The sequence below is a fragment of the Spermophilus citellus genome, assembly GCF_964194105.1.
Source record: "Spermophilus citellus genome assembly, chromosome: 5".
In the NCBI taxonomy this organism is placed as follows: domain Eukaryota; kingdom Metazoa; phylum Chordata; class Mammalia; order Rodentia; family Sciuridae; genus Spermophilus; species Spermophilus citellus.
In genome coordinates, this window is record NC_138186.1 from 19,074,042 (window position 1) to 19,095,142 (window position 21,101).

Sequence of the window (21,101 nt, forward strand, 5' to 3'; positions counted from 1 at the left end):
CTGACACAGGTAGACGAGATGGGTAGGGAACATGAGGAAGATTCCCACTGTTCTGGGACATAAAATGTAGTTGGTAGCCAGAGGAAGTGAGTGACTTTGTGAACTGGGTAACAAATTTAAAGACCCCAAAACATTTCATTCATAATTGTCCAACATGATGAGTTCCTTCCCTTTCATTTCTGTCAATGATCCTCTGACTTATTTTCCCTTCACAGGTGCTCTTTGTGTGCATTTCAGCTTGCTTAGATCACCTGTCACGTGGAGGGACAGGGAAACACCAAAGAAGGCAGGTTACTCATCTTGTGACTTACTCGTTTTCTGTTGCTACAACAGGATATCTGACTGTGTGACTTACTTAAGAAAGAAAAGAGGTTTCTTTTGGCTCATGGTTCTGCAGGCTGGGAAGTTCAAGATAGGGCAGGCTCTGGTGAGGGCCACGTGCTGCTCTACCCGTGGCAGAAAATGGAAGGGGAAGGAGGCTCATGTGGAAGAGATCCCATGGCCAGAAAGGAAGCAGGAGCTGAGGAAGCTGGACTTGCTTTCTAACAAACTACTCTAAGCACCAGAGTGTGAACTCAGTCCCATGATGGCACTCATCCTTCCCCAGGGTAAGGTGCCCCCAAATGCTTCCACTAGGCCCCACCTTTCAACATTGCTGCTATGGAGACTTGAGCCTCACCACATAACAAACCACAGCATCATGCGTCTTAGAATGAGTGTTTGACGCTCACGCTACAAAACACTGAACAGGATGCCAAGTGGATACAATGTCCAAGCACTCCCAGAAACTGCTACCTGAAAGTCAAAGAGGAAAGGGTACCTTCAATGATAATTTCCACAAAGGTTTGTACCAGAGCAGCTCCACAGAGGCAGCTGACAAAGTGCCTGGCCTCTGTCCTTGCCTGGCTGTCAGACAGCAGTCTCTCTGTCCCTTCCCTGCTCTCAGCAGAGATGCTTCCCTTGGGGCCCAACCAGAGCAGCACTAAAGCAACCAAAGAATCCTTCCACGAACAGTGATGTGCTGGGGAACAAAGTGGAACCCGGTGTTCAGGGACCAAACCAACTGTGTTTTAATTTGTCTGACATTGATAGCAAACGGGGCTGCTGTGTGACAGTAATGACATGCACTCCTCACGGGAGGCTGTGAAAAGTAGGTCTAGAGAAAAAGGAAAGGAAAGGAAGGAAGGAGAAACAAACACCCAGGCTAAAAATAGTTCTTTGGAATTGCTGTCTCTGCGGCCTGAACACCATAACAAAGCCTTTCTACCCAGGCCACGAGCGATGAAAAGAAAACTGGAGAGGGACGGGAAGGAGCCAGAGCCTTCTAAAGCTGGCCCTGCCCCCTCTGGCCATCTCTTTGACACTGCATGCTGTCAATTCAAGAGGACACAACTTCTGACCAGCTCCCCACATCTGGGGCTCTCCCCAAATTACCTGTCATTGCCTTTTCAATGCTGGGCAATCTGTAAGTTCAGGTAACTGCCTTTATTTGGCTCTGTCAAAAGAAACAAGACCGGGGTTGATTTGCAAACAGAGATGTCACCCCACCTGCCATTCTCCAGTGCATTTCCCCAACCCAGGACCCAAAGAACAGCCAGACTGACTGTACAGCTCTGCTGATCAGCATCTAGACCATTTTACAAAGTATTTGTATTATTTTCTGTTTAAAAATTTACTCCTTAAGTTGCAGGAAGAACATGCATCATTTTAGAATGATGGTTTTATCTGCAGTCTCATTCTGCTTCCCTTCATCACCACGACTTCCCAGTCATATGCAGCTGGCTGCCAAAGCCAAGACTCCTATCTGTACTGAGGTTATTCTTTATTTAAAAGAATAAGTTAGATTGATTGTGGAAATTACTTTTTACTCTAATAGTGACCATATTTTTAGGATTCTGTGCAATCTTCAAAGCACTTCACATATGCAACTTCATCTAATTTTCATAGCTATAACTTAAGGCAAATATTATTTCTAGTGGCAGATAAGGAAACTGAAGCTCAGAGAATTCACAATGTCACACCTACAAAAGGGTAGGATTCAATCCATGGCTCCCAACTATACATTCTAAGCTCTTCCCACTGAATGACACTGCCTCTACTTACTATGTCCTCAACTATTTTCAGTCATTTAATAAAAGCTTCTCTAAGGAATTAAGGGTTAGTCCCCCATCAAGCACTGGGTGGTGAGCCCCCCCACCACACACTATTATAAGCATGGAGGGAAGATGGACGTGAACTACTGTCTGTATCCGTTCTGCCACCATAACAAAATGCCTTAGACTGGGGGATTCATAAATAATGGAAATTAAATTCTCACAGCCTCCCGTTCTGGAGGCCAGGAAGTTCAAGATCAAGGTGCCAGGAGAGTCAGTGTCTGGTGAGGCTGCTCTCTGCTTCACAGATGGTTCCCCTCATGCATTATCACATGATGGAGATGATGAAAGGGAAGAGGAACAAACGCTGTAGCCTCACATGGAAGAAAAGGTGGAGGCAGGCAGCTAGCTCTCTGAAGCCTCTGTCACAAGGGCATTGACTTCATTCCTGAGGGCAGGGCCTCAGGACTTAATCACTGGCCCAAGGCCCTACCTCTTAATACCATCTCAATGAGAAAGTTTCAACAAGAATTGTGCAGGGGCCACACGTGTTCAAACCATAATGGCTACTATGCCACGGGCCCCTATTCACTTCCCATCAAGTGGAACCACTTAGGAGAGTTAATGTACATAAAGAACAAAAGATATGACTGAGCCAACAATAAAGAGCAGTCTCAGAGTTCTACACATGGAGCAGACCTGTGCCAGATGGGGGAATGAAGAGGCAGTGCTTGCATTTTGTTTGGAAAAAAAAAATGTCCAGTCAGCCCATGAGGTAGAAATTGCTCTAGCAACTGGGGCTGGGCTGTTCCTGACAAGATCAATGATGGATCCTTGACCCAACAGTGGTCCACCCACAGATTGCCCAGAAGCTCAGAGGGGGCAGACTGGTACAAAGGACTCTTCCCAAAGAGGGGATGGTAGGTAGCTCCATCAGTGTGGCTAGTGCCTTCTAGAACCTGGTGGCACTTTACCACTGAGTCACATTCCCAGTCCTTCTCATTTATTTATTTTAAAAAAATTTGAGTCAAGGTCTCACTAAGTTGCTTAGAGCCTCACTAAATTGCTAAGGCTGACCTCAAACTTGTCATGCTCCTGCCTCAGCCTCCCAAACTGCTGGGATTACAGGAGTACACCACCACATCTGGCTCTTTCTAGAATTTGTCCTGGGATAATGTTGAGGATTGGCTGGGAAAGACTGCAGGCCATGCAGGAAGAGGCAGAGAGGCTAACACACATGGATGGAGTGGGTGAGCAGAGGATAAAGGATGGCCAGGAGAAGGAAGAAATGGGACAGAAGGACCTTAGACCTTCCTCAGTCCTCAAGAGCCTAGCAGTCCTGATTCAGGTGTATCCTTAAATAGTTCCCCATTGTTTTAAGAAAGCTGGGTGAGCCTCGCTAAGAAGTGCTTCTCCTGGCAAAGAGCCTTTTCAGAATTTGGTGACAAATGGTGCCCACTGTTTGAGTATATACACTTACATCAAATGTTTTAAAATCTCAAGTGATGGGTCACAACAGGGAAGGGAACTGGCAGGAAGATCGAGTAGGGAAGAAGACAGTTGACATTCACCTTCAGTGACAATGTAGGGTGCTCAGCTTCAGTATCCTGGCCCTGACCGACAGCTGCCAGATTCAGGAAACCCTGTCTACGACTGTGTCCACAGTCATACAACAGCTCCAGGAAGGAGACATGAGTCTACAAGCAGAAGTGGCTTGGGGACATTGAGCTGGACCCTGTTGCACCTGTAGATGCATGGGACATTTCTCACCACTGCCCCCTTCTTGGAATCAAATCAAATACTTAAATTTAAAAAAAATCCAATCTGTATTCTCAAAAAGTCGGCCTTAAACCCTAACCCCCTCTGTCCTACTTAAGGCCACTTTACTTTACAGTCTGTCTCCACAATTCATAAATAACTGGCTGGTGTCTCCAAATGAAGTGTTAGCAGTTAGAGACAATGGTTAGGCCTCCCTGTGTTCCTCTTTACTCTTTTCATGCCCCAGGCTAAGGAATATTTTGATGAATTGTGTTATAGAAGAAAATACACTATAATTCCTTAAGTTGCATGAACTTAGAAAGTAAAGATGATCTATGCATTCATAAAAGTGCTGAAGGGATGCAGGTGTATCTGTTGACTCTTGTGATTTACCTTCCAAAGTTTTCTCATTAGTCAGTACATGCATCTCGTACAATAACCCAAGGCCTAAAAGCACAGACAGTGACCTGCTTCCCTCCCCAGAGGTGAGCACCGTTCTGTTATGACATTAAATTTTTGAACTATGAGAACTCTTCTGCACATTAAGTGGCCCATAGATTAAATGGCAAAGATCCTCTGGGAGAAGGTTCTGAATGAGTAGCTAGAACAAAATGCCATTTTCTTCTAACCTGAATATCCATCTTCCTTTAGGGCACAAACTGTTATTTGTAATCAAGATAAAATTTCTCCATTTGTCCAACATTATGAAATTAGGCTCATATTCAGCAGTATATGATTCCCTGAAACATCATGAGGTCTTTTCGTGTTCAAAATAATAACAAATTTATTCTACAACCTGTTTGTTTCAAAGAGCGTCCTTTGGGTTTCATTTGGTCCTCGCATGTGTAAAGGGACAGAGTCCTTTTGGACTATCTGGCAATATTTCTTTTTTCTGTTTACAGAATAAAATAAACCCTGGGGTCAAAGTATGCACTGGTGAGAACAAGTTTAGGTGACCATTTGTTAGCCATCTCCTAGGCAAGGGAATCTTAAACTTGGGAAGAAGGGAAGGTGCCCAAGGAAGAACAATTTCCCAGGGGAGAATTTTAGAATCAGTGAGTAGGAGGGTCTTTGAAAAATTCCACGTGTCTCCTTATGCTAAATCAGGGGTCAGAAAACTGCTGTTCATGGGCCAAATTCCAGCATCCAAGATTTCCTGGAAGGCATCCAGGCTCCTTTACCTCGCTGTGTCTGAGGTTGTTTCTGCAATGGCAGAGCTCAGTAGTTACGAGAGAGATCATGGCCCACCAAGTAGAAACTGTTAACAATCCAGCTCTTAACAGAAAGAATTTGTCAATCCCTGCCCTAGATACTTCTTGAGAATCATGAGTTGTCATTACTAAGTAATGCATCCTTTTCCTTAGATATATTTCTCAGGGCTATAACAGCTAAGTTTAGCTTTGCATGGCAGTAACAAAGATCTGAAAAATAGTGGCTTAAACCAGCTGGTTCTATTTTGCTTAAAATTCTAGGGGTGACTGACACTTCCCAGAGCCAGGGATTAAGGTTACTTCTATGTTTTTGCTCCTCTTCATTGCCAAGGTCACATGACAGTCCAAAATGGCTGCAAGGAAGCCAGGCATAACAGTCACATCCAGGCAGCAAGAAGGGAAAGTAAAAAGGACAGCCTCAACTCAACTTTTAAGGAAAGCTCTAGAAATACTACTAAACACTTAAGGTTATTAATCCTTGTCTAAACTTGGCCCCCTTGTTGTAGTGGAGGATCAGAAGTATAGATTTTTAGTTGGTAGAAAGTTGCTCAGCTAACAAATCAGGGTTGTATGATGGGGTTTGTTGTCTCCCCCAGAGCAACCTTACTCCAATCACCAAGCCCCTCATTAAGTTGGGCTCATGCCCTGCGCAGGACAGTCATTTGTCCTATCTTCAAAATAATAAACTTTAAATATTTTTATAATAATTATTTAAGACATGGTGAGATCAGTACCAGTGAGCAGTAACTGTCTTCAAATCTCCATTCAAAAGTCCTGTCTCCTGAAGGAACTGGAGAAATGTGCCTTTCCTCAGTCACAGAGGAGTTGTGTGGGTAGACCAGCATGAACAGAGTGCCTCTAACACAGTCCACTGGAATTTCACCAGGGTCTTTTGATAGACTGCTGGCCTGTCTGGTGTGTCTGTACCTGCAGGTCCCTGATGCTACTCCATCCCCGCCACAATCTCCTTCATCACCACACATTCCATTTACCTTCCACACTACAGAACCCACAAGTCAGAGAGACTGGATGTTCACCCACCCCCAAAGCCACATCTACTCCAACATGCAACACAAGAGGAACTTCTCTCTGCTTTCTAGTACACCCCCCCACACACCAAATATATATAGTTCTTGGGTACCAGAGATTTGAACTCAGGGGCACTCGGCCACTGAACACACCTCCAGCCCTGTTTTGTATTTTATTTAGAGAGAGGGTCTCACTGAGTTGCTTAGGGCCTCACTAAGTTACTGAGGCTGACTTTGAACTAGCAATTCTCCTGTCTCAGCCTCCCAAGCAGCTGGGATTTACAGGCTCTTCCTAGGCTTTTAACATCTCTCTGCAACTTGCAACTTGGTAGGTCCTGATAATTTTCAACCAAAAAGGGCTACTCATCTCGCTTTGAACACAGGTGGCAGGAGAGGCAGGGGTGGATCTAAGGATATATCAGGAAGGAAGATATTGCAAAGTCAAACGTTAAGAACAAATCCTGAATCCTTGACTCCAGAGAGTTTCCTGCATACTAACAAGAGCAGAAAAGAAAAATTAAAAGTCCCGTACCTTTGGCATAGTGGTTAGTACTTAGCAACTAGTCTCGTGCCAGCATTTTTCTTATTCTATAAAAGTAAAAACGAGACTTTCAGTATCAACATGGAAACTCCGGGGAATTTTTGTCTCACATAACAGTGCAGCCTGAATTGGCATAGTGTCTGAGACCTAGACCACCCCCCATAGGTTTCATTTTCTATAAAGTTAGGAGACAGGTATCATCTGCAAAGTTCCAAGATATATTTAAAGGCTGTTCCAAACAGCTGAAGTCAAATAGAAGCCAAATGGGAAGTGAAGAGGAGAAACCAATGAGGTGGCATACACCAGGAAAAATACAACACCCCCCCCTCACGCACACACACTGAAGTTCAAAGAAATCTCTGTCCCCAAGTCTTGATACTGGGAGAAGCAAGGGTCAATGTTCTGTTTGTAACAACTGTAGATTTGAGGTAGGAAGCAGACCTATATAAAGAACCAAAGAGATGAGCCATGTTTACAGAGTTGGTTTCTTGAAAGCTGAGAGAAAGAAAGCTGTAAGACTATAAAATTGAGCTAGCCTAGACCATAACCGCAGCCCGCCCCGGCCACACCTACCCCAGCCTTACTTCCCAGTCTCCCTACATGGAGCTGGTATGGGAAAGCCAATGCCTTCAAATATGAGCAACAAGAAGAAATCACATGTATACCACTTCAACATTAATTAAAAAAGGGTTAAGGAAAACGCAAGGAAAGTGGTAGAAAAGCTTATCAATGGGAAAGTAATAGAAAAATGCTGCCACTGAAGCATATGAGATTTCTGGCTAAATATTTTGCAATGAATTTTTAAGACTAAGGAAAGCAATTTCTGTAAGAAGGAAGATCACAAAACAGAAATAACTCAGAGGAAAGATGGCAAGAAACAAGGAGCAGTGGGAATGTGAGCTTGCAGAACTCAGAAAAGGGGGGAGGGCGGTAACCAAAGATAGAAATGAGTGTGCACAAGGGAGAAGAGACAGCAGGAAACACAGAAAGGGACAGCAGACCACAGTGAGGAAGCACCAAATGGAGTGGAAATAGAGATTAAAACTGCTAGGGAGAAGAGGAAAAGAGTCAGACAAGGGAGACGCCTGAAGAATGAACTGGATCAGAACAAATCCTTTAAAGATATAATCCAAGAAAACTTTTCTTATTAAAAAAAAGCAGGGTCAAATATGACTTGTGAGAGACAACAGATCAGGGAGAACAGGTCAATGCTAAGGAGCATCTTGACAGAATTCAACATTTAAGACAAAAAAAGAATCTTTTAGGATGAAAAGTAAAGAGATAAATGTTGGCCCCAGATTTTCTTAATCAAGTTAAACCCAAGAAGATAACTAAGCAACACTTACAAGATCCTCAAAACACACACACACACACCAGCCCAGGTTTTTATGTCTAACCAAACTGTTGTTAAAATATAAACATCCAGGGGCTGGGGTTGTAGCTAGTGGTACTGTGCTGGCCTACCACATGTGAGGAATTAGGTGTGATCCTTAGCACCACATAAAAAAATAAATAAATAAAATAAAGGTATTGTGTCCATCTATAACTAAAACTATTTAAAACAAACAAACAAGCAAACGAAAATAACAAAAACAGTTGGCTCTGAACATGTAGGAAGTGCAGAGATATTGTTTTCACAAGACCTTGAGCAAACTAACAGATAACGAACTGTGGTCATCTAAACAAGAGGGGAAACTAAGGCAAAGGAAATAGCAGTAAGAAATGAACATTTTTACCTAGGGAAAGACTTGAAAAAACAAAGAAAGAAGCGAGAAGCTGGGGGTTTGCATGACAGGATGGAAAGTAGACACCCCATGCCCTGACATCTTAGCTACAATACAGCTGTCAAACTAGCACAAGAGGGAAGGACGGAGTAGAAGAGCTCGACAGGAGGGGGTGGCTGACCCTTCGCTTACAGGTGGGAGTCAAAGGGGCTCATTTACAGAGGACAGGTCAGAAAGGTGATTAGAGCATTTCACTGATTGTCCTGCTCCTGTCCCTCTGGAGTTTCCAATGGCAGTTTGGGTAAAATCCCAGCCTCAGACTTTGCATGTGCTGGCCCTGCTGGGCACGTCTCTACCAACATCCATCTCTTTCATGCCTTTCCACCTAATTCCTGGAGCTGCATGTCCTTTGCTGCCACCCACATTCTGCACATGCCATCATCCCCACAGGATGCCCATCTGTCTCCTGGAATGTCCCTTCCCCATTCCTTCATAGCCCCTCCAACTTCTACAGTCAGCCTCAGTGTCTCAAAAAGGCCTACCCTGACTTCCCCAACTGAAATGAGTTCTTTGATTATATACAATGCATTTTTTTTCCCCTACTAATACTCCAAACTGGTGGGATTATTTATTTACTATCTGCTTTTCCCACAAGATTGTAAAGTCCAAGAAGACAGACCTAAATCTGCTTGGAACCCATTTAAATTCTGGGTCCTAAGAATGATCTTTATATGTGGGAAATGCTTACTAAATGAATATTCACTGAGGTGAACAAAACAGCCTTTACCCCATCAACTATACTTTCTCTGCCTCCTCTCCTCTGTATCTAAACAGTGATAATGGTAAGAAATTACTTCTAAAAACAAGACCAAAAACTGCAAGACCTTTAAAACACTCTGTTTTATATACTTTCTTTACTAAGCCAGGAAAGAATAAAAATGTATTTTCGAAAGATTTCCAGAGAGGACTGATATAAAAGAGCTTTCTCATAAGCTGTATGATCACCATGAATGCAGAAGACATTCTGTCTCAGGCGCTTTGGGGTCTGGTAAAATTCTTTTGTATGTTTCCACATGCCATTTGTCACACGCAGACAGGAAAGTATAAAAGCAGAAAGCTTTCCACTTACTTTGGATGTTCAAACTTGTCTATAAGATCAACCTTTTCCACCAGGTCTCCTCCAATTGTTCGGACTAAGTCATAGAAATCATTCTCTGTGTAATTCTCAGAGGGCAACCAGAATGAGATGTCATTTATCACGGCAGGGTATTTGCTGAGAGGCTAACAAAACAAGAGAAGAAAAGATAGATGGACTTGTTAGTTGGATGAAAATAAATTTTTCATGGAAAGTTTCACTTAGTTAATTAGGAAATGCTAGTAAAACGTTATTTTAGCATTTGAATTTTCAGGAACAAAATGAACTGATAAGATAAATCAATATTCAAAATTAGCAAATTCTATTATGAATGCTACAGATTCTTATCATATGCATGTGTAACGTTATCATATATTATACTTATATTGCAATTAATGTCCAATTTAGTATAAAGCAATTTGAATATATCATATTTCAGATTTTCCCATTTGAATTCTGGAGGAGAAAAGTTCAAATTTAATTAACATGCAATTCATTAACTTTTGATGATACTTTCAGGAAGCCATCTTAATAGAGAAATAAGTAAAGGCTTGTCAAAATGGATATTTCAATTAGTAATGTCATTATTTGTTGCTATTCCTAATTATTAAAACAAGGGACTGGGTTAGAAAGTAGTCATCTAGGGGGTTGTTTTTCAAATTTTGCCTCTATGGATATAACAAACACAAACAGTCATTTCCCCCATTTTATTCCATTTTTCCATGGTTTCTTATTAGCTCAGTATTCATCACTATATTGGAGAGACACTGAAATTAGATACATTTAGAAATTCCTGCACTTGTGAACATGCTTAGGCACATCATAACCTCAGATATACATATAAGTTCTAGACTACATGTTAGTATAGACTAAAAGACAAAATGTTCCATTATATAACTATGAACTCCTAAAGGAATATTCTAAGGAAATAAGCTATACATTTTCTAGAAGGACAAATTTGCAAATTGATCTATGCCAAATCTGATACCAGTAACACCCCCTCTCCCCACTCCCTGTGAATCACTGATCAGAAAAAGTATAAACTTTTAAATAGCAAAATCTCTAAAGAACTAAATATACATAAATGATTGTTCAACTTAAAATATCAATAAGGTTGTCAAACCAATGAATCAGTTTAGAGTACAAACTTCAAACAGCATAATACAGCTACCATTTTCCTGTCTTTGACAAAATACTTCAGCTCCCGAGAAACATCCTATGTTTTCTCCCCTAAAATAAAATCAGGATGCTGTGATAAATAACCCATGGGTCACATAAGAGATGGAAGTTGGGTGGCTATGCAAGTTGTTTTTCCTTTTGAAAACACTCTTGTGGCCCTTAAGGAACATGTAAATTTAGGAAGATCAGTAGGAAACTAACTGATGAAATCTCCTCTCCAAAATCTAAGCTGAGGTAGCACACTTTCTGAGCTCTTGATGTGAGGCAAAGTCACAAGGAAATGGGAGAAGTCCCCCAACCAAGCACTTCTGTCAGTATTCCATGGGTAACAGTTAATAAGGCAGTCAGCCAGAAAACATCCCCCCCCCAAGATACTAAAAAATAACATACATTATTGTAAATACAGTTTCAAAAATCATGGAATTAGAAAGAAAAGCCCACACTTTATTGTATTGCAAACTATTTCAAGCTAAGAAAGGTAACAAGTCTTAAGTTTTGGCTTTAGAAAGAAAGCATACATTCCACTAATTGGTAGGTAGCAGACATGGGATAGCTACTAGTGGCCCTTGTTTTTTTAAGTAAGAGAAATTCATATTTTTTTTTTAAATAAGAGAACACCAGCAGATCTATGGGTACTGAGATCTAGGCTTTCAGGTGTTTAACCACTGGGGTTGGGGTGCAGCTCAGAGGTAGAGCACTTGCCCAGCATGCATGAGGCCCTGGGTTCCATCCCCAGCACTGCGGGGTTTGGGGGGAGATTTAAAGGACTGGCCATGTTAAAAACCACCCAATGGCTTCATACTGTTTGTGGAATTGATTCCTAAAAGTTTCTACCTCTTTCAAAGGTTCTCCAGGCCCAGGCCAGTCTGGCTGACTAGGTTTCTGGAACACACTAAGTGACTTCCTGTCAGTTCATCTCCTGCCCTCCTTACCCAACTTCTGGCCTTTAGCCACCGGCCTCTTGTCCGATCCTCCCAGACCCCATCAGCCCCTCGACATGGCTCCCATCCTCCTCCTGCACAGTTCTCTCTATCATCCTCTTACTGACTCGATATCTTTCCTGGACATAACAGTCCTTGCGGGTGGGGTGTGCACTGCCTCTTTTTCCTCCTCTAGATCTCTGTTCTCTGGCACAGTTCCTATTGCCCTGAGGGACGTCAACAGGAGCACAGCACAGCACTGGCTGTGTGGCCGTGACTTCAGTCATCCCGCTCACTCAGCCTTCCCTAACCACACCAGGGGCACAGATCTTCTATGTCCTTTCTGATATTTATTTGCTTGATCTTCTTGATCTATCAGTTTCTAATAAAAGATAATAAAATCTCCTTTCATCAACTTTATAAGTTTTCCCAGTAATTTTATCAGCTTTGTTTCACCTATTTTGAAGCCGTATTGTTAGGAATATAAAAGCTTATTGTGTCTTTTTGGTGGATTTTACCTTCTAGCAGTATTTATGTACTTACTAATCTCTATTATTGCCTTTTGCCCAAAGTTAGAACTTCTTACACTACCTTTATTTTTGTTAGCATTTGCTTGGTAAATACTTTTTCAGTCACTTTGATACAAAGTTTTGTTTTTTTAAAAGATGTTTATATTTACATATAATATTGGGGCTCATTTTGATATAACTATACATGTATAGAATACAATTTGCTCCAATTCAGTCCCCAGTACTTCCCCTTTCCCTCCCTTCTCCCTCCCTCCCCCTCTCCATTCCCTTTCTTCTCCTGTGGTATATTCAGGTATGTACACAGGATGATTTGGTCAGTTTCATTCCACCATGGCTCCCGTTCTCTTGTCTCTCTCTTCCCCACCAATCCCCGTTCTCTACTCCACTGATCTCTCTTCTATTGCATGGGACTCCCACACACTTCTTTTTCCTTATTTTGTTCTAGCTCCCACTTACCATAGACAACATTTGACCCTTTCTGAATCTGGCTTATTTCTCTCTTCTATTGCATGGGACTCCCACACACTTCTTTTTCCTTATTTTGTTCTAGCTCCCACTTACCATAGACAACATTTGACCCTTTCTGAATCTGGCTTATTTCACTTAGCAGGATGTTCTTAAGTTCCATCCATTTACCAGAAAATGCTATAATTTCATTCTTCTTCATGGCTGAGTAGAACTCCATTGTGTATCTATAGCACAGTTTTTAATCCTTTAGTTATTGGTGGTTTTCATAAACAAGCTAAATTTCATTTAGAATCCAATGACTTTGTCTGTTTGATAATGGGGACTGAACCCAGGAATGTTCTACATCTATGCTACATCACCAGATCTTTTTTTAGATAAACTCTCCTTAAGTTGCCCATGCTAGCCTTGAACTTATGATCCTTTTGCCTCAGCCTCTTGAGTAGCTAGTATTTCAGGTGTATACCACCACACCCAGTTGTTTTTTAATTTTTTAAATATTATTTGTTGGTATTTCACAGTGCAATAAATGTCACAATTACTTAATGACATATTAATTTTCCTTCAGTGGTGCTGGAAATCAAAACTAGGGCCTTGGAGCTACCACTACTGTAGGCCCCTGAATTACAGTTTAAACAGATTCCCTTTTCTAAAAAAAAAAAAATAAAATAAAAAAAAATCAATTATATATTTGAAAACCTTTGTTAAATAAGCCCAATATTTTTAAATAGTATATTTATTTCTTGCAATCCACCTCTTTTTTGACAGACAATTCTCCACGGACTTTCCATACAACTTGTGACAGCTTGTATAGCAAATAGCTTTGGAAGACACAGGTAGTCTCTCCCTGGGGAGGGGCAGAGAGCAGAGCTGTTTCCTCACCAGAATGAAAATGTTTTCCTTAGGAACAAAGATTGGGCAGGTTTACTAACAACTCCTTTAATTGACTAGGAGAAAAATAAGCAAATGTAGTGAATAAACGAAACAGTGGGAGGTTCCTAAGCAAGAGGGTTCTCATCTGTGCTAACAGCCAAGTAGCAATCTCCAGCAGCCAGTGTCCCCCCAGGAGACAGGGGTTAGGAGAGCCAATGCAAACAGGCAACCACTGCTGCTTCTGTGCTGCGGTACCACAGTCCTCTGTCTCTCGGGTAGGAGTCTTGTCATTCTGCCCACACCAGTGAAGCGGGCAGAATGTGGCCGGCTACAAGAGGGGTAAAATCTTAAGTCTTTTCCAGCCCCAACACTCTTTCCTCCTGTGTTAGCTTGTTGTTACTGGGAAAAAAAAAAAGAACCTGATATAATCAGTGCTCTGGGTGGTGTGTGCAGACTCCTCTTGAATAGGAGATTTAGCAGATTTGTTGCACTATATAGTCAACTTAAAAGGAGGAATGTTTTTCTTTTCGGCTCACTGTTTCAGAGTTTCAGCCCATGATCACTTGGTTTGCCTTTGGGCCTGTGGTGAGGCAGAACCTCATGGCAGGAGCACAGAGGGGAGGAGGCTGTTCACCTCATGGTAGCCAGGAAGCAAGAAACAGGAAGGGACTGAGTTCCCAAAATCCCCTTCAAGAGCACACCCCCCAGTGACCTAACTTGCTCCCACTAGGTCCCTCTTCCTAAAGATCCTATCACTTCCCAGTTGTGCCACAGGTTGGCGACCAAGCCTTTAACCCATGGGCCTCGGGAGACATTCCTGATCCAAACTGTAGTACTTGCTTTCCACTTTTGCTTTCTGATGAATATTCTTCAACGGCTTTTTTTTCCCCTCAATGAAAATCTGTGGGAGGCAGACGTTCTAAGTATCCCCATGTCTAAAAGCCCTGACACTTAAGTAGTTAGGCAGTGCGCGATTGTGGGTTTGTCGCTGTTTCACCTCAGCACTTTGAAAACATTTTCCTGGTACCTATTAGTAATGATGACAAGTCTGCCGTCAGTCAGTGCTATTCCTCTGTCGGTAATCTGTCTTTTCTTCCTGGCAGTTTGGAAGCCTTGTATCTTTACCCCTGAGGCTGTGCAGTTCAACTCTGATGAGGCTGGGTATGCATTTATCTTTATTTATTCTGCTCAGTACACAGAGTGTGCTTTCAATCAGAGGGTTCAGGTCTTATTCCAATTCTGAAAACTTCTAGTCATTCTTTTCATTCTTTTTTGTAAGTAGAGCAACAAATTTGTGGAACTTTTGAATCTCTCTTCCATTTCTGCTAACTGACATACTTTAAAGGTTTTTGTTTTGTTCCTGCTGTATTCTGGGTGAGTCTTCAATAATAGTTTCTTATCTATTAATTCTCCCTCAATTAATACCAATAAATTGCTTAATTTTTTTCTTTTTTTTATTTCAATGAATCTATTACTCATTTCTGAGATTCCAATAGTTTTTTTTTTCTTTCCGTATCTACTTACACCTCATTTCTGCCTGTTTTAGCCCCTTACTCAGAATTTCCTGCTGATTTCTTTTACAGTTATTCTTCCATTGATCTCTTTGAGGACATCAGGTAGTTTTTGAGATCTTTTTTTATTCTACTTTAATCTGCAGTGCATTCAGACTCTGTTGATCTGGAAGGCTGACACTCAAAGATCAGTGCTCTGGTGGTGTGTGCAGGCTCCTTTGGATGGGAGATAACTGAGAATATTCTCTCACTCTTCCTTGCCTAGAGGTTCTTGTGGCTTCTTCATTGAACCCTTAGCCATAAATGGAAGTGACAGTGGTGAGAATCTAAAAAGAGAAAATAAAAATGCCATAATCATGCTCCCTTCCTCCCTAAAGAAGGCACGTCACTGTGAGCTTGCCCAGTGGCTGCTGGGGATGAGGCCGGGGTGGCTCAGCTCCTTCTGCTAAGGAGGCCTGTGGGTCTAGCTCTCCTCCTCGGATGGAAGCTTCATAAGCTACAGAGGTCACAGAGGCAGTGGTTCTGGCTCTGGCACCTGATGCTGGGCTCTTTCAGTCCTGGTGATCCTCAGGTGTCCTCCTCTCCCGTTACCATCCTGAGCCCACAGTCCACATTCCGCTTTGTGTGTGTTTCTTGCTCACAGTGGTGTGCCTTCTTTAGGGAGGAAGGGAGCATGATTATGACATTTTTATTTTCTGTTTTTAGATTTTTATCTATTATTCTTTTGTATTTGGAGAAGGCAAAGTGCAGCCTACAAAGTGACATCACTTGACTCTACATGATGGCTTTTACCTCTGAGGGAGGAAGATACAGACCTCTCTGAGAATATGATGAAAAATTCAAATCCTTGTTCCAGAGAAGCATATATTTTCACAAATACGGATTTTTGCATAGAATTTCTAGGATTCACAAACTTAGTAAAAGCAGTTTCAATGAATCAGAAAAAGTACTCTACGAGCCATATTCAAAACTGTGTCATGCAGTTCGAATACAGACAGTTGAAAAGACTGTACTAAGAGTTAAAAACAGCAAACTGATATTTTCTAACAAATCACATATGTACATATACTTTGCATACATCTACATTGTAGAACATATGCCTTATGACGAGAAAGGCATTGTCATTTGTCTTGTGGTAGCTCCTTGCAGTGCAGTCATATTTACTTAAATACAAGTTTTAAAAGTCTGCCTTTTATAGGTGGACTTGGAAACCTCTTCCTCAGCTTGACCATGCTACTCCCAGACCTGCTGGCAGAGGAGGGTCAGCTCTGGCTTTTGTCATTCGTCACAGTCCAGCTCCTTCCTCTGCACATTTCCCAGCTGCCCCTCCTGCTTACAGATACGGATGCTGAGAGCACCTGGTACAAGCTTCCATCAGCTAACCGCCACTGGGTCTGCTTTCTGGGGAAACTGACCTGAGACCCCAGACAACAACCAAATGTCAACACTATGGTGACAGAAGAATTGGGTGTGTTGAGGGAGGTGGCGAGCCACGAAGAGCATGAGCTAGAGCGAGGCAGGCTTCTGTCCCACCCGCTCTATGTTGTGTAGTTCTCTATAGATCTCTTAGGTGGCTCTGCCAAAGATGTCCCGGCAACCTTATACAGACCCTCACAGGCCACGGGTGAAGTCTTGAGCCACAACTCATCTGCACTGACAGGATGCTTGTGATCTTCTCATGATCTAGGCTGGAAGAAGAACAGTTCTGGCCAACTTCTACTTGCCTCCCTGTTTCCCTATCATGAGGCAGTTTCTCATCTTCTCTTGGGTCTGAGGAGGTCTGCGGCTTCCTGCCTCTGTCCCCTCTGAACAGAGATGGGGAATATAAAACCTCTGTGCAACGGGGTATTTCACAACTTGGGTTGTCATCACTTGTTCTGCTAGAGACCAGACTGTGTACCCACAAAGAAAGGTATGTTGGAGACCTGTCCCTAATACCTCATAATGTGACCTTATTTGAAGGAGATATATGGGGGGTGGGTAGAGGAGGAGAGATAGTCAAATCAAAATGAAGTAACAGCAAACTGATATTTTCTAACAAATCACATATGTACATGCGAGCCCTCATCCAATATCAGAAGGGGAAAATTGGACAGAGACCTGCACACAGGGAGGATGCCAGGGACAATGGGAACATGAAGCTGGAGACTGGGATTACGTGTCTACAAGTGAAGAAATGCCAAGTGACCAACAGATCACAAGGAGAGGTGTGGGAGAGATTTGCAGGAGTTACCAACCCTACTAACACCTTGAATCCAGGTATGTGACCTCCAGAACTGTGAGACAATAAATTTCTGATATTTGAGTCATGCTGTCTGTGGTGCCTGGGTACAGCAGCCCTAAGAAGCAAATACACCCTTCTTTGGTTTCAGTGCTGTCCTTCTCCTGTGTGTGGGAGTGCACGTCTTGGCTTTTCTTCCTGGTGTCCACGTAAGTAATGAACGGTCTAAATCTAAACGTGGCTCACTGGATCTGGACCAGCCAAGGCAGCTAGGTCTGGACCTTGCCTGTGATGCTGTGGGCCTGACACGTGACTGAGGCCAAATCACTTTAGTCTCTTCATCTGCAAAATGGAGGTGGCACCCACTTCAGCACACAGTGGGGCAGATGACAGGGAGTGAGTTCATAAGCATACACAGGCAGTAGCTTTCTGGCCAAAACAGACAGAATTTCTGGCCCAGTTCAACTGACACATGAGTTTGATGGTAATCCATGACCTAAGATGAATTATAATAAGCTTTCAAAGGGACTTCAGAGAAGAGATCTAAAAAGTGAGGTTCTGGTTTAGTGACACTATTCATCCTAACTGGCCCCTGCTCCAGGTTTACTTCCCTTACCTCCATATCTGAAATACAAATGTTGCCATGGACCTTCTGGGTTCAAGTCTACAAAGGATCTCTTCTTATAATTTCATGATAAAACAAAAATTCTCCAGCCCCCATGCATCTGTCATAAACTCAAAGACATCATCCTACAAGGTCAGTTGGATAAGAAAACCCAGCACAGCATACTTTTATTCAAAAAGTTTGCTTCTACATTAAAGCCTTCCCCTAGATTTAAACTCCATTCTCCTTTTTAATGTTACTGACATAGGATAACAGATTATTATTCTTCAGGAAGCAAATTTTCTGTACTAGTCAATCATTAAGTCAATCTCTGGTTTTCTTTCCTTTAGGCTAAGTTATTATGTTTGCTATTGATTTTGGGACAGGAATTATTTTGACAGGCAAACAGTGGAAGGTCTCTGTTTCTTCCACATGTTCTTCACAGAGTTCTGCAGTTTTCAAGCTGACTTACAGTTGGCTTTTAACCTTGGCCAAGTTTTGTCACAGAATGTTTTTTCAACTTCTATGGGCAATGCTTCTCTTCCTGGATCAAAATAAATGTCCACTTGAGTTTACTGTGATTATATTACTAATAATGGTTACCATTTGTGGGGAGCTGTGTGCCAGAGACTTTATATGTATCATCTCATTAATGCATAGCACAATCCTATAAGACAACCACTACTGCCATTCCCACCATGTCTCTGAGAAAATTGAAGTTTAGAGCCCTTAACTAATCTGTCTAAGGTCAAAAAGCCGATAAACAGCAAAGCAAGAACAAATGCAGTTCTATTAAGACCAGGCTGGGGTATTAACTCTTCTTTTATAAGGCCTCTCATTAAACCCAAGGGCTCTACCTTAGTTCAGGGTGCTTTAACACAAATACCATAGACTAAGCTGTCTAAACAACATTAATTTCATCCAGTTCTGGAGACCACAGTTCAGGTCCAAGCACCATCTGGGGCTGGAAGGTTCTCTTCCTGGTTTAGAGACAATTGTTTTCTTGCTACTTCCTTGGCAAGGTAGGGGGTGGGAAAGAGAAAAGGAGAGAGGGAAAAGGAGAAGAAAATGGAGGAGGGAGAGGGAGGGGGAGAGGGAGAAGGAGAGGGAGAAGGAGAGGGAGAGAGAGAGACGGTACATTTCTGTACATAGCCCAGAACACAGGTGCAAGGTGCTGTCTCTTCTTAGGAGCACCCTACTCCCTTCCTGAGGTTTCCACTTCCCATGACCTAATTACCTCCCAAAGACCCTACTTGATATTGGGGGTTAGGATTTCAACATATAAGTTTAGGGGACACATACACATTTGGTCCACAACAAGTTCACAGGAAATTGCTTGTTTTCTACTGCTCTTTCCAGAAGTAGTCTATTCGCCTAATTAACAATTACGGAAGTAAGACCAAAACTAACATTTATCCCTATGGTGCCTTCTATGACATTTCCTTTTCAAATGATTCATTTAGCTTTTAGACTAATTATCTTGATATACAAGTACTTCCAGTCTGTTTATAGTACATGTGATTGTGTTCTTTATCTAAATTAACTTAAAAATCACTTGTACCTATAAAAACAGTGTGCACTATCAATTATTTGGCTTTATATCCAAATGTTTGACAGCTCTTACTTAAATTCCATCTATTCATTTGATAATAAAAAACTACTTATCAAATTAGGCTGACAAGTTTGGTACATTATGAATTCAGATTGTTTTAAATCAGGATTCCACGTTGTCTTGATCTTTACAGATTTTGTCGATTTGTTCCAATATTTTGTTTTTATTATTACCGACTCTTGCTGAGTGCCAGGTGCATACTGTGTTGGGCAGAGGTGGGCACAGTTCCTACCCAGGCAACTTAGCATTAATAGGAACTTAGCATTGATAGGAAGTTGCTCATATTTACTCATAACTTTTGACAGAATTTTGGATCCTTTTGGAGATTTGCAGAACATGGTGTTTCCATATTGGAGCCATGCAGAACCATCATTTGGAACCTTATATTCTATTAATTGTGAATGGTTTTTATATCATGGCCCTCAAGTGGCCAGTGAACTCCTTTAAGTCCTCTCAGGCTTACTTTAAAGCTCTAGAATGCTTTAAAACAAGTATATAGTACAACACATTTGAAAAATGATATGTTGTGCTACTCTCATTGAACAGGATATGAGTGGAGAGCCTGGCCATCACAGATGGGCACATATTGTCCAAGGGGCATCAAGGATTCAGAGTAAGCTTTCACATTTCCGACCTAAATATAATGCTTTTTAACGAAAAGACAAAGAAAAGACATCATTGTTAAGATAAAGAATCACATGGGCCTCTAAATAAAGAAGAAATTGCAGAGGAATGGGGGCCTGGAGCCCAGAGTTCTGTAGTTGTGTTTCACTACTTTAAAGCATCTGGTCAAGTATTCATATAGGCTAAAAATACCAAAAATAATAATGTTTTGGGGTGTCAAAAGTGTTCTAAAATTGATTGTGGAGGTGGATGTACATCTCTGTGAATATGCTAAAAAATACAATGCAGATGTTAAGTGCAGAACTTATGTTTTTTCCCAATTAATCATACTTACTATGAGAGAGATATGTCCCTTCCATTTGCCTCATTTAAAGTGAATGGAGGCCCATGTTTGAAAAAAATAAAAAAATAAAAGGAATCTCGCTCTAGGTCTGTGAACACCTGCTAAAGTTTGAATGTATTCTATCCTCACCAAAACTCACATCCAGGTTTAATTCTGTAAAGCAACGGTATTGAGAGGTGGGGTCGATAGGGAGGTGACTGGGTCATAGGACACAACCTGAAAAGGGATCAAGAGCTGTTTCCCTGATACTGGATTAGGGATTATGGTACTAGATTAGTCCTCAGGAGAGCAAATTATCATAACAAGACCACCAGGGCTGGGGATGTAGCTTAGCACTGGCCTAGTATGTCTGAGGCCTGGGGTTGATTCCTAGTAACAGAAAAAAGAAAAAGGGGAAGGGAAGAAGGAAGATGATGGACAGAAAGAAGCAGGGAGAGAAAGAGCGGAAAGGGAGGAAGGGAAGCCAGGCTGTGTGTTTGGTCTCTTCTGCACATGTCTATTGTTTTGTCATGCACACTCTTGTCGTGTAGTACCCTCCACCATGTGGTGACACAGCCAAAGGTTCCTCACCAGACATAGGCATCATTCTGCGAGGACTTTCCAGCTACCAGAATCATGGACCAAATAAGCCTCTCTTCCTTATAAAGTATGCAGTCTCAGGTATTCAGTTATAACAACATGAAATAGACTAAGAAACCTCCTAACTATAAATTTAACCTCAAAATGATA

At 41.9% G+C, this 21,101-nt stretch overlaps 1 protein-coding gene across 14 annotated transcripts in view; it reads right to left on the bottom strand.

Moving 5' to 3' along the window:
• Positions 1-21,101, bottom strand: part of FARS2 (phenylalanyl-tRNA synthetase 2, mitochondrial) — a 531,440-nt gene that overhangs the window by 160,034 nt on the left and 350,305 nt on the right. For all 14 annotated transcript variants that reach the window (XM_081295218.1, XM_081295209.1, XM_081295212.1 and 11 more), the window contains one exon: positions 9,485-9,636. In XM_081295218.1, coding sequence (XP_081151344.1) covers positions 9,485-9,636 — 152 coding nt within the window. The remainder of the gene's footprint in view (positions 1-9,484; positions 9,637-21,101) is intronic.